At 40.8% G+C, this 16,397-nt stretch overlaps 1 protein-coding gene across 5 annotated transcripts; it reads right to left on the minus strand.

Annotated features, from left to right (window-relative positions):
- Positions 1-675: 675 nt before the first annotated feature.
- LOC135170002 (mothers against decapentaplegic homolog 6) lies at positions 676-15,359 on the minus strand. 5 transcript variants are annotated; one of them, XM_064135492.1, is made up of 6 exons: positions 15,070-15,359; positions 10,715-11,961; positions 9,398-9,454; positions 8,719-8,805; positions 2,527-2,730; positions 676-1,857 (listed from the first exon to the last, which is right to left on the minus strand). In XM_064135492.1, exons 2-6 carry the CDS (start codon positions 11,505-11,507, stop codon positions 1,529-1,531), a joined length of 1,470 nt encoding a protein of 489 aa, XP_063991562.1. In that variant the 5' UTR covers positions 11,508-11,961; positions 15,070-15,359; the 3' UTR covers positions 676-1,528. The 5 variants fall into 5 exon arrangements, with proteins under 5 accessions (XP_063991562.1, XP_063991564.1, XP_063991561.1 ...); XM_064135494.1 differs by lacking the exon at positions 15,070-15,359 and adding an exon at positions 13,033-13,271; XM_064135491.1 differs by lacking the exon at positions 15,070-15,359 and adding an exon at positions 13,029-13,271.
- Between the last annotated feature and the right edge of the window lie 1,038 nt (positions 15,360-16,397).

Raw genomic sequence — 16,397 nt, forward strand, 5'->3', positions numbered from 1 at the left:
ATCAGGGAATTAAATTCTCTGGAGTGAATAACAATTCCTCTGCTCCATCACTTTCCAGCAGAATTATTTCTCCATATATTTCTATACAAATTTATTGACACCCGAGCAAGCGAGTGATCCTGAGCCTAAATTTTCACTCCGGGGAGTGACTCGAAAGGCATTGGAAAATTTATTTCTCGTAATTTTCCCTAGAAACTCTACTTTATCAATTATCGCAATTAATTATCATAGCAATGACACGGTGACGTAATTCTTCGGCCCGACGTATTTCATCAATTCTCGTATCGGAAGCGTGAAAACATACATCTCATGTATGTTATACAATAACATGTAACGAAAGAGAGAAATCACTAGTGAAAACGTGAGATGAATCCGAATTTGTATTGAATACTCTGTGAATATCTCGAAAACAGTTAGATCGGGAGAAAAGAGTCACCGCAATTTTTTTAAGGAAATTAAATTCTCCCGAAAAAATATCTTGTGCCTTCGGTCTGTAAATCCACTCGTTCTCGAGATATTAACATTTTACAATGGTCCATTCTTCCCTCCTTTCCAAAAATACAGTCAATAATAAACGATAAAAACTCACTCTGACATACTCCACAGGATAATCGAAGCATCCACACCTCATTCACCCTCTCAATTATCAAATGATACAATTCACAAACTCCACAATCATTTTATTCGTCGCGTTTTATTGATCTACGTATAAATAAAATTTATTTACAAACGAATATTAATTTCGTGTTCTATAAAATTCTTAATAAATTAAAATAATCGCACGAATCCTCATGTTTTTTTTTACAAATTGAATCATCAATAAATCGTGCATTTTATCATTTGTATTTTATAAAATAACAAAAAGAAAAAAAAGACGTCTTAACTTCATTTTTTGTGTTAGAATTAATTGAAAATTCTATCCTTAAACGAACAAATAAATGAATTGCGTTAAGTCATTGAAAATATAGACTGCAACACAATAATTCAATTGAAATAAAAATAAGAACAAGCTAGAACAATGAGGTACCAAGCTTATTCGAGCAGTCAATTCTCCATCCAATAGTGGTATTATTTGTGGATTCGACATTATTGTGTTTTATTCTTTTACATAACAATAAAAAAACAATCATTTCGTCATTGAAATGCGAAAAGGCATGAGGCTGACTGACGACGTCTGCAGTTGTGACGTAGCATAGCTTCAATTTGAAAAACATTTTTTTTTGGTGAATCGATGGAGGAGAGAAATCCCTCATTAATGACGAGGTTTAGGAAAAAATGTCACAAGAAGTTAATCACAGAGAATTTGATTCTGTACAAAAAGTTCCTGTGACATTTTCCTCTGAACCTCTTGATTCAGAAGATATTTACAGAATAATTCGCAGCCTCCATCAAATTCCCCCGAATTTTCAATCGATAATTCACTTGAATGTTCTTCATGGAGTCCAGGGGGTAGGGAAGGCACATATGGCGTTGGTATTTGTCAATAATCATTACCAGACAATAGACATAACAATAAACAATTCGTTGATCACCTGCAGGGAGCTAACAGTACTTCTAGCCAGCAGGGGCACGATGTGACCTCTTGTCTCGAGTACTTGGGGCCCCAACCCTTGGCAAAACTTATTCGTACGGAATTGGCATCAACAGGACCAGTGGAATTCAATGAATCACCGTAAGACAGCCGTACATTCGGCCTCTTTGATCTGTCGAAAATGTTGAGACAGAAACCAGGGGGAACGCGGTACACCAGCAGTGTGCGGGACTCCGGATCATCAAGAGTCGGTGAATTTACGAATATCGGAGTGTCAGACCTGTTGTACGCCCATACGCCGTCTGATTCTTGACTTAACATCAGACCTGGAATAAATATTTCGGTTTAAAAATGTTTTTTTAATTTGTCAAAATCCAATCAATTTTTTAAATCATCAATCCACGAATTATGATGATGGGGGAAAGAGGTTGATATCAAGAGGCAGATGTTTAACAATTTTATGATTAATTATTGCAATCATTAATTGCAATAGGTGTTGAACAAGAACTTATAGAGAAAATTATGAGAAAAAAAAATCGGTGGCTTTTGAAGTCTCTCATCTGGAGAAACGTTTTCATTATTAACAAAAAATGATTGAATAAATAAAAAATTGTAACTACAGACGAGTAAAACTCGTATGAAAATACGATAGCGCAACGAGAATCACAAAGAGAGTCTACAGAAAGCAAAGAACTTTCCTCTGTGAATTGCAATTGCTCAAAATGTTAATGTTAACGAATTGATCGCGTGGTATTTTCGAAACAATGAGCACTAAAAATATTTTCAAATAAAATCAGGAAAGTTTATCATTGAAAAATCACAAGCAAAATGTAACGAGAGATAAAAATGAGAGATAAATAAGAAGATAAGATGCCTGGAGATGTCGAGGGAGTGAGAGGAGGGGTGGGGGGACACAGTGGAGAAGACAGGGGTATCATTTGCATATTTTGCTCGAGGATGAATGAGGGATTTGTGGCACGCAATATTCGGTTTACCTAGGCCAATTTTCTGTCGTGTCCTTCGAACTGCTGCTGAGGATCCGTGATTCTGGGCGAGGCTTGCAAGACAGAGGCCATCACCATCGTGGAGTGAGTCGAAGACACTTATCGTTGATGCTTCAACTGGATAGAGCCTTCCCACTCTACCACCGAGCTCCCAATAGGCTAACGTACACCATTCCTTCTTGTCCTCGTTGTGCTCTGGAATTTGAATTATTTAACGGGTCAATTTTTATATTTCTCCAGTGCTCAACATCATGTACTCATAACGAGTCGATTTATTTAGATAATGAGGGGGTGTATCGAAAAATGTCAAGAGACATTTCTTTTAGAGGATTTCAGGGGCTTGAAAAAGTTTCAACAACATTTTTCCCTAAATTCCACTCCTCCGGAGATAATCACATGACAAACTCTCCCCGGTGCTGAAAAATCAGGAACCATTGACATTTTCCCTCACCGCACTGGGCCCAAAATCAACAAATAAATCCCAAAAGAAGAAAAATAAAAAGGGCAGTATCCATGTAAATAAACGAGGCAGCCAGTACCCACTGGCAGCCCACAGTGCCGACATTACAAGTTCCCCGAGACCCGTTCTACCACCGTCATCAAGACTCCAGCAATCATCTCATCGTTTTCATCCTTGCCGCAGCGTGTGCGCCTGCCACAGAAATATTTTTCGTTTTGCCCTCCCATGCCCCATTCCCCTTATAAAACCCAACCAAAACCACCTCCCCTATTCCCCTTCACCCCCTTTGTCCTCCACCACCATCATATTCGTCGTTCAGTTTGCGTAGAAAAACTGCTCGTCTCGCCGCGAAAATTATAATGCTCGACCGAGAGTGGCGGCGGCCCTAACAACCTACGTCGGATCACGCAAATTGCATACGGCTGGGGCATCAGTTCACACATATGTATAACACACATACACATATATTTTTTAAGAACCACATGCCTTACTTATGATTATTATCATCATCATTATACACATCGGGAGAGAGAATCGACAAAATCGATCATGCGACGAGAATTTTAACGGAAGAACTGGACTTTAGTAAAAACATTTTTTCGCTGGGAAAATTATCGTTTGGGGGAATTTTTATGGAGTTTGGGGGGGTTTATTTGAGGTTTTGAAATTGTCGGTGGTGGTGTATACGGTGATTTTTTTTTTTTTCATCTGGAGCCAGTAGTCTTCGAGGTTTTTACGGAGTAATTGGCTTCCAATGATGAAAAACCAGTCGAAAACACTTAAGTGAAAGGTATTTCGCAAATATCCCGGGAGAAATTAGTTTTAGGAGAAAAGTGGCGAAACACAAAATGTAGCTCTGGAAATTCTGGACAAAAAATGGGGAGTCCATTTCTCAAATGCAGGGCTTTATTTCGGAGATATCTGAGGATTAAACAGAACTCAATTCCTAATCTGCGAAAACGTTAAAACGAACTTCCATTCTAGTTTGCAAATATCTCCAAACCAGTTCAGTTTAGCTCTTCAAATTCTCTCTATCTATTCCACGTCTCTTATCACTTTTTTCCCATCACCCAATATTTTTTGAGATATTCAAGGATTAAGCGGAGCATAATCCCTTCTAATATTCGAAAATGCCGGAACAGACTGCTAAATATCGCGAATATCTCCGAAACCACTGACATTACAGAAAAAAATCATATAAGACCAAATCTAGTTCTTGAAATTTCTCACAAAATAAGTCCTGTCCATTTTTTTGCTAAACATCGTATTTCTCGGGATATTCGCGAGCTTAAACTCGTTCATGTCTAATAGAAGTATCAGGTCAAACCGATTTCCCAACCATAAATACCAAAATTATTAATAATTGTCAATCAATGATGATTCAATCGACCGAGTCAAACCCGTTCTCCATCAACAGCTGCGCAATCACCGAAAAAACCTCAGAAGTATAATTTCCCAGAGATAAACTCCGCCGCTGGGGTCAGATATTGCAGTTGATGCATGCGAATTCTTCAACTTGTTGAAGGGATGGGCGTGGGGGAGGCATGGAGGGCCGGGCCAATGCGTACACATGTTAATGACAAATTTGTGGGGAAAAATGAAAAAAAAAAAGGCATTTTACCTGCACGGTGCCTTCCATGTGATAAAAATAGATATTACGAGTTTAACACGGCGCCAAGATTGCGGGCTATCGTGACGATTACGTCATCGGTGTACGGATGGAGACGATGAGGGTTACCCCCTTCCCCCCACCCTCTTGGGAATGAGTGTTTTGTGGTATGTGTGTGTGTGTTACCAACAGGCGCAAGGACGTCCGTTGGCGACGTGATGTTGAGGCTCATGTTGACCAAGTTTTTGGAGTTGATGGATTTTTGGGGAAAATCGTCGGTCAGGCTTGAGGGGTGCGGGTCTAGAGGACTGTCTAAGGGGTGGAAAGATGTATCTTCGGAGAAATTCACTGGAAAATTTTCCGGCATTTCTTTCAACGACCTCCTGGGATATTCCCAAAATTCTGAGAAGATAATTTTGTACTTCTTTTTGGTCACGGTATAAATTGGAAAAATCTCCGGAAATTACGGGGTTAGAGAAAAATGACAGAGGAACTTTCAGTCGATAATTTCTCGGCCTAGAAAAAATGATTTATCACATTTTTTCCCCAATGCAATAGTTCCCGAGATAATCACGAAATAATAACAATGAGAATATCGAAATTGCTTGTCTGTTAAAACTGAAACTTTCTCAAATACTTCGAGTACTTTTAGATTTTTCGGAAAATCTCATAAGATCATTTTTGTAGAGAATTTAACACTCAAAAATTGTCTTCTTATGACATTTTCACTCAAACCTAATAATTACAAAGATATTCAAGGAATAATGAGATTAAAAGTTGTATTCCCTAAAAATTGATATTTTTATCTCCTCCATCTTCAAAAAATCCCCCCCCCCTTGGTAAACTGAAAACGGGTAATGAAACAATGAACAAGGAGGCCACAAAACAATCCCCCAGTCCAGGCATTGGTGAATGTGCCCGTTATGCAGCTTCAACGCAGGTGACCTATGTCCTTCCTACGGCCTTACCCTCCCCTTTAAGTCCCCGTGCGAAAAAAAAAAAAAATTGATCATCAAAAAAGGCGAACGTGCATTCGATTCTATTCTCATTAAATTGTTTATCACACTTGCCAATGGAATTCCGTTAAACGCGAGTGATGGAGAGGGAACTCGAGGAGTGTCATTGACGGGAAAAGACCAGTCGTCGTACGATCAAGAATAAATACATAAGTATCATACATTTATTGGTTCTGATACAATTCGCATAGGTGTAGAAGCCGGCTGGTTGATTTTGACGATGAAAATGGTAGGTAATGTGGTACGGAGAAAAGGCGAATTGAGTGGGTCCTACGCCAGTGGAGGCGCCACATACCAGGCGCCGGCTAACCTCCTCCTTCGGACGTATCTACCCTCTTCACCGCAGCTCCCCCCCGGGTCCACCACTCGTCGCTCATTCCTCTTGTTTTACCACCCAGTTTGTGAAACGGCTGCCAGGCCGATCGGCCAACGCTCGACAGGCAGAACGGCCTACGTTTATTTTACCCGGCTCTAAATGCTGGGGTCTTGTGGCTCCATTGGGCATTATTTTCAGATTCTTTCGAAAATTACAATGAATTTTTATAATGCAAATATATATTGCTGAGTCTTAAAAGAGATTGATTCTAATGCTTTTCTCATTTTCCAAAAGAATCATTATAGAGCATTATTGGAATTCCTAGGCATATCTCGGCACCTGTTAGTTTTTGGGAAAAACTCTTCAGGAATAATTTTTAGATCTTGAAATTTCCCATAAAAAACGTCTCTTCACTTTTTCCCCTAAATTCACAAATTTTCCGGTAATTCAAAATCGAATCCCATGTGCTCACAAAATTGCTCCAAAACAATATCCCACAATTTTCCAAATATCTCAGGACCAATTAAGATGACAAAAAAAATGTTCAAATATAATTTTTAGCTCTGAAAATTTCCCTGAAAAAATCTCTTATCACTTTTTCCCCCAAACCCCCTCCCTCCCAAGATATCCCGAAAAAACCTCCCCTGCATTGCTCGAAAATTCCCCTGTCCATTTATGCACTGTAAACCTCATGAATTAATTAAGCCTCGGTAATTACAAACTCTCCATTAATCAAACGTCAATGTACCCCAAGTATCCAGCATCTCTCTCTAATATTTTCGATAGCTCCAACGTGCCCATTGGTTAAGCCATTCGGTTACCGATTAAAGTCCATGAGGATTATTTTTAGGATTTTAAACTGAAAGGAAACTATCATAACTCGAGTGTGTGTCTGGACAGAAGGGGGGCGAAGAGGGGGGCGGGGGGGGGGGGGTGAGACGAGGGGGATAACGCACACACTCATTCTAAAATACTCGTTATATACGGTTCGGGTTAGAGTCGACGACACAACGATGGCGCCAGGACACATTCCTCTTTGGCGTTGGATTAACGGCAAGTGCGAGTGAGTGAGAGAGAATAGTAACCAGAGAGGGATAAAACGGTGAGATTCTTCAGGAGATAGAGAGGGACTCTGATTCGTACCGAAATAATACAGGACCATAAATACCAGGAGAAAAGATACGAAACGCCAGGGAATCACGATTTTGTGGGCAGATTTGCGGATGTGGGAATGATTTTTGTTGCCATTTTTTCTTCTTTTTTTATTCAATTTTCGAGGGATTTTTTTTTTTGGGAAGTTGAGGGACTGGCGCTTGCGCAACTGACGGCGACCTGTTGCTGGGCAATTCCCGACCATTCACGAGAGAGTTTTGATGGATAACCGAGCGTAAACCAAGGGGGCGACGAAACTTTTGGTTGATTCATGAAATTTGGGAGGTGTGGGGTGCTGGTAGAGGCGAGACGTTTTGGTAGGACATATCTTGGGAAGTATTGGGTTTAAGGGAAAATTTAGTAGAGAACTTTTTGTGGGGAATTTCAAGATCTAAATTTTGTCTAGACACGATTTTCCCATGGGAGTAACGGCTCCGGAGATATTTTCAATATTATAGGGGAATTCGTTTTAGGATCGTTAGACTCCTATCAGGAATGGATTTACTCTTCGAGTAATCGTGGATAATCTTGGTAATTAGGGGGATTAAGATGAAAAGTGATAAGAAGCTTTTTGTCGGGAATTTCGAGAGCTCAATTCCGTATTAAGACATTTTTTTTTCAAAGCCAACGATTATTGGAGTATTTGCTGATTCCCAGGACAACATTCTTGTAAAATCTTTTGTTGTCCTCCATCATTACTCTTCAAATATCTCCTGGGCCATTGGGTCTACGCTAAAATATCAAGAGACATTTTCCCCGAGGAATGAAATTTCCCGCAGAAAACGTCTCCACAAATTTCTCTCAAAATCCACATCTTCTCGAGATATTCGGAAAATAAAATGAATAAACCCCTTCGCATCACCGTGAAAGCAAGAAACAGTACATTTTTCGAATCTCCGTTGTCTCAATGTCTCGCCTGAAGACCCCAATTGAATGGAAAAATGAATGGCAACCTCTCCATCAGCCGTAAAATGTTCAAGGAGGGAAAAGCGGACGGAGGTCGGCTCGTACCCGCCGACGAGACACACACGCGGCAGCTGTCTGGCGCCAGGCCTCTCTTGTATGCTGCCCTCCATATTTCCTTCTCCCCCGGTCCCTGTTTCCCCTGGTCGTACGTTCAAAACTCATCGTCGGCTCGACGAAAATTTTCGAGGGGGAACTGGTCAACTCAAACTCAACATTTTCCACGAAAAAATTCCATTCATCTTGTCCATTCTCTCAACCGAGATGAGATAAAAGAACATGATTTTTCGTTTTTCTCGGTCTCTTTTTCATCTCCTCATTGGTTTTCACAATTATTTTCCCTGTTTCTTCAGCAAAATGTGAATAGAAGCCTCGACTCTCGCGCGTTTGACTGTGACTCTGCCACGGTAGTATCGACTATCGGACGGCATATTCAGGGACAAAAATAGAACGGGGGTACGATGTGTAGTGAAATGGTCGGTGAGAGAGAGAGAGAGAGAGAGAGAGAGAGAGAGAGAGAGAGAGAGAGAGAGAGAGAGAGAGAGAGAGAGAAGTTGGGATATCCGACCCAGTGAAAATATGTTGTTTTGAATTTTTCATGGGAATTCGTTGTCCCGCTGAGATGTTTACTTTTATCGAGGATTTATTGTAAAAAGAATCAAATTACCTTCACCGTCGGTGGTTAACGAGTCCGGAAGTCGCGAGGGCTCGGCGGCATTTCCACGCGCCTCCATTTGGCTGGATTGCACGGCACCTGAAGGAAAATAATGGAGATTAGTCGGGGCAATGGTAATTGAGGAGTGAAGGGTAACAGGTCGAGTTTTTTTTTTCTCAGGGGCTTACAGTCTCTAGAGGGTTTTTTGGAAAATTCAGGTAGATCGATAATTGAGAATGTTTCCAGAAACACTTGTCCATTCTCCGAAATAGCTCGGTAACGGCTGGTTTTACTGGAAAAGTGTCTGAAGGACAAATTTAACTCGTTAAATTTTCCACAAAAATTGTCTCTTGACATTTTCCCATAAACTCATTAGTTATCGATGTAAATTAAGACAATTCGAGGGCCAATGATCAGAAATTAAAGTGCCCACTTGTCCGTACAATGTTTCTTCCAATTTTTATTCAGAAAAACTAATGAAAATTTAATGATTTGTCAAAAAACTGAAATCCTCCGAAAAATCATCTCCCAAAATTTCTAAGCCTACCCCAGGAGGCCAATGGTCAATGCACCAGCTACCGGTACGTGTAATAATAGCCGCTCGCTATAAGGAATCGCAGGTCGGACATTTAGGCGCCGTGTTTCCTCTAAAAATCATATCCCCCCTCAGATAAAATAAATAAATCCTTACCTTCTTGCTTAGCAACTCTCTCAGCCGGTATCAGACAGTACGGGGGCGGTGGCGACTCTGTAAAAACAAATATCCGTAGCTAAAGTCATCATCATCTCTCATATCTCATACACCATTTACACATCATCCCCAAAATATAATGCGAAATTGAAGAATATAAAAAACTACATGTGTATCATCTCGCGACGTAATAGTGTGTGTGTTTTTAGTATGATGTTTCAGTCTGATCGCAAAGTGGTATCCTCCTCACTAGCGCCGGCTGGCTGGCCTCGACAATTAGCTGGCGCCAGCAATGACACGCGGTGGCGGCATCCCCACCCCTTTCCTGTTCCCCTCTACATCGTACAACTGCTAAACAACCGGCTTCTACTCCTCATTTCGTTTCCCCCCGTTGTTCTTTTTTCGGTGGGTTTTGGATTTTCTTTCTACTCCTGAACACGGCGGGTTCACTGGGTGCAAGCCTGAACGATATTCCCCCTGACGCACCCCACCCCCCACCGCCGCCTTTCCCTTTTCTTCACCGATGATGAGTGATAAGCCTTGAGCAACTTTTCGTTTTTTTTTTTAATTTATCTGAGAGGGTTGAACGGCAAATACTACGCGAGAAAGTTAACGAAGAGAATTTAATTTGCCACAGAAACTATCGTATGAATAAACTCAGCCCAAAACATCTCCCGAACTTTTTGTAGAACAGTGAATTTCCATAAAAAAATGACATGTGACATTTTGCCCTGGGAGCACTCGTTTCCGAGATAAATTCCCATAACTGAAACTAGTTCAAACTACGGTAAATCTCGAGAATCTAAGTACTTCCTATTTTCATTACGATAAGCGGATAATTCAATTTGAAATTCTGTTTTTATCGTATGCAGACTGTCACCGATTATCATTATACCGAGGAAAAGAATCACAATGATTTCAAAACACGTTGTTACGTAAAGTATGGCGCCTAGTGTCGTCAGTCCACTACACGTTTTATCCCTTCTGTTTAACTCTGTCTGGATGACCACAGCCACCACTTCTTAATCCCAATGCTAATTGAAACGATCATCGAATCATTAATATTTGATATTACATGCACGATAAAATGTGCAGAATGAAAAAGCATCGAAATAGAATGTACATAAAAATATTATGCCTAGTCAGCATCTAATTTTAATGATAAATCATTTTTGCTGAGTCAAGGAAGCAACTAATCATTTTTAACTCCACCAGGCCTTTCAAAGTTGTCATATAAAAATAATAATGATCAATGAATAATTTATTTGACCCCCGATTACTTCCTCAAAATTATAAACAATATAAAATGTCTCTTACCAGGTTTACAAAGTCGACTCCAGTGATACGGATTGCAGCAGACATACGATGAATCCATTGCGGAATGACACACTGGTAATTTCTTAAGATCCTTTGACTGGGCTAGATCAGGCCACCTCCACATCTGACAAGCGAGTAAATTCGCCGGTTCATTCACAACATTAACCACATTAACAACCGCCACATCATCCCCCTCATCATCATCCTCACCGACCCCACTATTCACATGTTTCATCTCACAATGCCTACACTTAGACCTCTGTCTAGTGTCCGAGTGTCTGTGCCTCAAAGGATGATGATGTCTAGCACTTCTGCTAACATGTCTGTGCCTCCTGTAGTGATCAAGCTGTTCATCTCTACAGCTGTTGATTCTCCTCACGAGAACACAGCCAGCAAGATCAGCCCCACAACTCTCCACCGACATCACCAGCATCTCAAGCTGATTCTCCTTGAGACCTTTGAGTAACTCCTTGCACCTTGACAAACGTCCATCCACCAAATCCTCGTTATCCTCTTCAACTCCACCACAGCAGGCCTGATGAAGCCTGTTGACAACACTCCTGTCAGCAATGTCTCTTGTCAGCTCTCTCCTACCCCCACAATCACTTCCCGCTGGTTCAACAACTACTCTATTGCTCGATGTGTCATTTAATTGACCTGAGGTATCTGTTGGTAATTTAATTTGCCCTGATGTAGTCCCTTGAGTCTCACACTCGGTTTCATACTCCCGGTGGATCTTGGCCTTTAGCAGACGTCTAGTTAATATCGTGCGTTTGCTCCAGAACATGAACATGAAACAGGATATGCCACAGGTGCATTTGGGTGCCAGTACTTTAGCTTTTTTACGGAGGGGAAATTGTGATCTCGTGGGGGTTGGCGTTGATTTTTCAGCTATTTTGTTTGATGATTAAATTTTCTTTTGAAAAGCAAACAACACGCTCAGTGCTGGACTCCAACTCCTGACTTTACTCTGTACTTGCTCTTGGTCTTCTTCTCGGTCTTGGCCTTCTTCTGGTAATGATCCTCTTCGTCTTCTTCGCCCTCGTCTTTATCGCCACCGCATCCGCCGTCGGCGCTTTGGCACCGCATAACACTGATTTCCAACTATCACTCATTAGTTTTCGACTAGCGATTGACATAATTTTTTGGGGGGCATAGTTTTCAGTGGGTGGGGCGAGGGGACCCTCGGGTTAGAGTGGGGAACCGCTAGACGAGGTAGACGCCCGATGGTCGTCGACTGCCATTCACTGGGGGAAAGAGAAAATTCGGGGATTAGTTCGACTAATTTTTATTCTTTTATTTCTTTATATTTATGTCTCATTTGTCTCAGCCCAAATAAAAAATTATATTATATTTTATTGCTAGATTGCAATATGGAGAAAATAATATGAGAAAAGTATTAAGATATTGTTGAACGAACAAAATTCATTCCATTTTTTTTACTCCAACCACTTCGAATCATTTTTATCAATAAATAATCGCAGATTCATCTCGATAGGAACCACCTCGACAAGGAAGTATCAGAGAATATTTTTCACCAAGAATTATGATTATCATGATATTACTTTTACAAAAGAAATGAGAAAGAAGCGATTGATTGGATTTTTCCGAAACATAACATGTCACCGAAGTAATGCAACTTAACTCAAAATTATTGCAAAATTAAATATGAAAGAAATTCACCAATAAATTATTGTTGAGTCTAGATTACAAGAAAATGTCGGGATGTCTGACCAAAAATATCCTCTTGGGGAGGGAGTTTTTCTCAATTTTTATTTCTGAATTCCATTCCCAAAACCAAATGAACCTCCGGTGAATTTTCATAACGACGGTCTCGATGAAAACCCCTTAAAAACCCCTCCTCCCGGGAAATCCGGAGTCACCCTCGACGATGCGACACCCTAAAAATGAATTCCGCGCACGCGATTTCAAAAAACCAACAAGTAAAATTCCGTATTTACGACGTTGAAGAAAGAGAAAAGATCGAGGGGTCGAGTGCACCCGACGTCGCGACGCCGTTTTCGTACGATTTGACGATAAAATAAATATCTATATCTGCATTGAAACAGCAAAAAAAAAATAATTCTATATCTGTATCAGTATCAACGCCGAGTGAATAATAGTTCAACTTACATTACACACATGCACTAACAAACGTATACACGCACAGGGGAATTGTTTTAAATACAATACGATTGGGGGATCGGTTGTTTGCGATTAATCGAGGGGATTCGAGATAAAAGTAGTGACGAGAGTCGGCGAGGGAGAGACAAAAAGAATTTTAATTGACTTTGATCGAGAGAAGAAAACGTACAAACTTTCAGTTATTTCTTCCTTTTTCACTCGAGCCTTAATTTTCTATGTCACCAGTGATTTTTATACCGATTCGGGGGCTCTTTGGGGGTATTTTTAGGGGGTGAAGACACTTGGGAACTGGGGGAGACGGATAAAAATACTAGAAAGCACCCGGAGGTGACGATTTAACGGTTTTTTTTTAACAAGTGGTGAACGAACATCAGTCGTACACCAGGCACTCGGACGTACTAGAGGCACACACGAGGTCCAGGGCCGTCACGAGTCTACGTCTCTCCCTCCAACGCCCCCGGCTTGGCGCCGTACCGTTCACGCCAATGCTGCGCGCGCACCACTCCTCAAAGTGGGGGGGGGGACTGTCGATTTAATGCTGTAGATCGAGATTTTATTTCGCATGGAGGTGGAGAACGGAAGATGGCGGATTGCAGGAGGACAGGGGGGGCGCCGCGAATTTTAAAATTTTTCAAATGTGGCATTTTACAATATTTCAATTATCTACATTGTTAAAGGAGATTTTGCACGTGGTGGGGTTGAGGGAAGGAACATGACGAATGGGGATCGTCGAGGGAGACATTGCAAATTTCTCTAATGTTTTAATTTATTATTCGGAATTTTTTGTCTAATTAAACTCGTTTTATTCATTATTTATTTTACTATGATGTTATATGCTTCGAAAAAGACATGCCCAAAAGTAATTTTAGGAATTTCCTCTAATGCACTTCTTGATTATGTGATTATATCATTAGGACAGGATTAAATCGTCCGAAGAAATGTTTCAGAATATTTTCCTAGTCCCATATATTACCTGTACAGCGCAATCACAACCACTCCGGGTCTACAAAAAAAATTGTTGATTCAGTTTCAAACTGTGAGGATTATTTACGAGTGTTTAAGAACATAATTTAAATATCTTGAGAATTTTAAACATTTTATCCCTCGTCGGTTCGTTTGGAATCCAATATCAACAGTGGTTCCCTCTCCAAATAAATAGTCGTCCCTCGGGGATAAAAATGGGAATAATTTCCCTTCGTTTATGTTGTGTTTAACAACGTGTTGGACGTGCGGAAACACGTAGTACCGTCCGTGAAGCGGAGGGGTGAGGATAGGGGAGGGTAAAATAGTATGGTTAATGTGCGTGTTTAACGTGATACGAGGAATGAGAAAGAAGGTTTTGAACGCTCAAGACGAAAGGAATCCCAATGATAAAGTGGGAGAGGGGAAGGCAAAAGAAAGGCATTCGTAGGTCGTCGCTCATAAATTGGCTAATTTTAGAAAACGGGTTTTGATGGTAGAATACCCGTGAAAACGATGGATTTTGTAATACTATGGATTCAAATTCAGCTACTCTAAGTGAATAGCAAGCAAAAATTAACGAATTATTAGCAATTAATTCGAGGAATCAACGAAATGCTACGGTTTCAACACAAAATTTTTCATAATTAAGTAATTATTTTGGTAACGAGGACTTTCAGACTAGAATGTTATGAAGTATGTCTCGGGTTTGTGAAATTACTGATAAAAACGTCTGGAGACATTTCCTTCTAAACCCCATAATTAGCGAACTAATTACGCAATCGTCATTTGAAGCTTGAGACCGAGCACCTTCATCTTTTTTGTAAATAACTTGGGAACGAGTGGGTTTACAAGAAAATGTGACATAATCTTTTTTGTAGAGGGGAAAATTGTCAACAGAAAAGTCCTTAGATTTTTTCCTCTAGAATTTGAAATGGCCTAGATAATAGGTTTCTTAAAGTAGTAAACAAAACCTGCAATCAGTGAGTGCTTTTCCACATTTCCCCACGTTCCACATTTTTGAAAATATCTGGAAAGCCATGGGATTTAGCAAAAAAGGTCAGAGGACTTTTTTGTAGCTGATAAAATTTCCATAAAGAAATGTCTCATGACATTTTTTCGATAAAGCATTCATTCCAGCAGAGAATTGCAAATAAAAAAATGTCTCCTCATGACACTTCACTAATTCATGAAAACTCACTTGCATTCATCTTCAATATCAATCGAACCCACAAATATCCTTCACTTACGATCACTCTCAGGACCCGAACAGTCGTACAACTCAGTAGCCACTAAACTGATTCAGAATTCCCTCCGCAACCCCTATTTGTAAGGGTGATGTAGGCGCGACGTTGTTGGCCAGTTGGCGCCGGTTCACCATTCTTCGCTGGATAACTCGTGGGTGGTGCAAAGAGAAGGCGCCTTTTTACCCCTCTCTGAATGCTCCTCGCGACGAAATTTCCATCCCCCTTTTTATCTGTCTCGTTCGTCCCCCATCAATTTTACAAAACTCCACCTCCGCTTGCTGAATCCATCCAGTCACTGAACACATAAACAGATTGGTAAATTTAACATGAAACTGGAGAGAAAAAATCGTCTCTCTGCGGTTATTATTTCCCTTCCCCTGAGGAATTTTTTCCATTCTCTGGTTAATTCAACTCTTCGTTCAAGTCGAGCGTCTCCCCCTCTTCATTCAAGACGTACACAGGGCCCCAGACCTCACTGCTAACTTAATTAGGACCCAATGTCCCACAAAAGATCATCAATTGACATTTTAACAAATGTAAAGACTTTGGAATGAAGAAAAAAAAAATTCGAAAGACAAATTAAAAGGAAATGAATGATTCAATGAATTCGCAAATGTTTTTGTTGCTCCGGACGGAGGGGGTTTATGCCCCCGATGTTTTTGGTGAGTAAACTGGCAACTCGTAACGACAGAATCCTCCCCCTTCCCGGGGCAAACGACACACACATATCGGAGCCAATAGAGTCGGTTGAACGATTCGGGTAAAAGGGGGAGAAAACGTGGAAAAGTCGCGATGGGTATGAGGGTAGAGGCTCCAACGGGCCACCGACGGCTGGCCCGACTGGCGACTTGGATCTCCTTGTTTATCATCCTCTTCCTCTTCTCATACCCACTGAGTACCATTCCCTTTATGCTACCGTATAACAAGCGTCAAAACACTTGGCGCCCCCCTCACCCCCTGCCAATGGATTTTCAGGGGGGGAAAAAACAATGGGGAAACGAAAAATTAGGGGTGACGGCGCCTGACAGTCGATCCTGTCACTGTGCGTGTCTGATAATATTATTTCGGGGGAGTCAATCACTCTTCTCGTGGGATGATATTCATTGTCCTCCGATACTGCGCACTGATAAGAGAAAAAGTGCGACAAAGGACGAGACGTGAACCCATTACTTCATTTACTCGGCGATTATCTGGAAAACTATGAGGTTTAGAGGGAAATGTGATAGAACACTTTTTATAGATAATTTCCTCCCCCACAAAAAATGTTCCCACACATTTTCCCCTCAACTCACTCGTTCTCGAGATATTTCCAAAATTCTCCGAAAGGTCGA

Source organism: Diachasmimorpha longicaudata, chromosome 16 (genome assembly GCF_034640455.1).
Source record: "Diachasmimorpha longicaudata isolate KC_UGA_2023 chromosome 16, iyDiaLong2, whole genome shotgun sequence".
Lineage (NCBI taxonomy): Eukaryota > Metazoa > Arthropoda > Insecta > Hymenoptera > Braconidae > Diachasmimorpha > Diachasmimorpha longicaudata.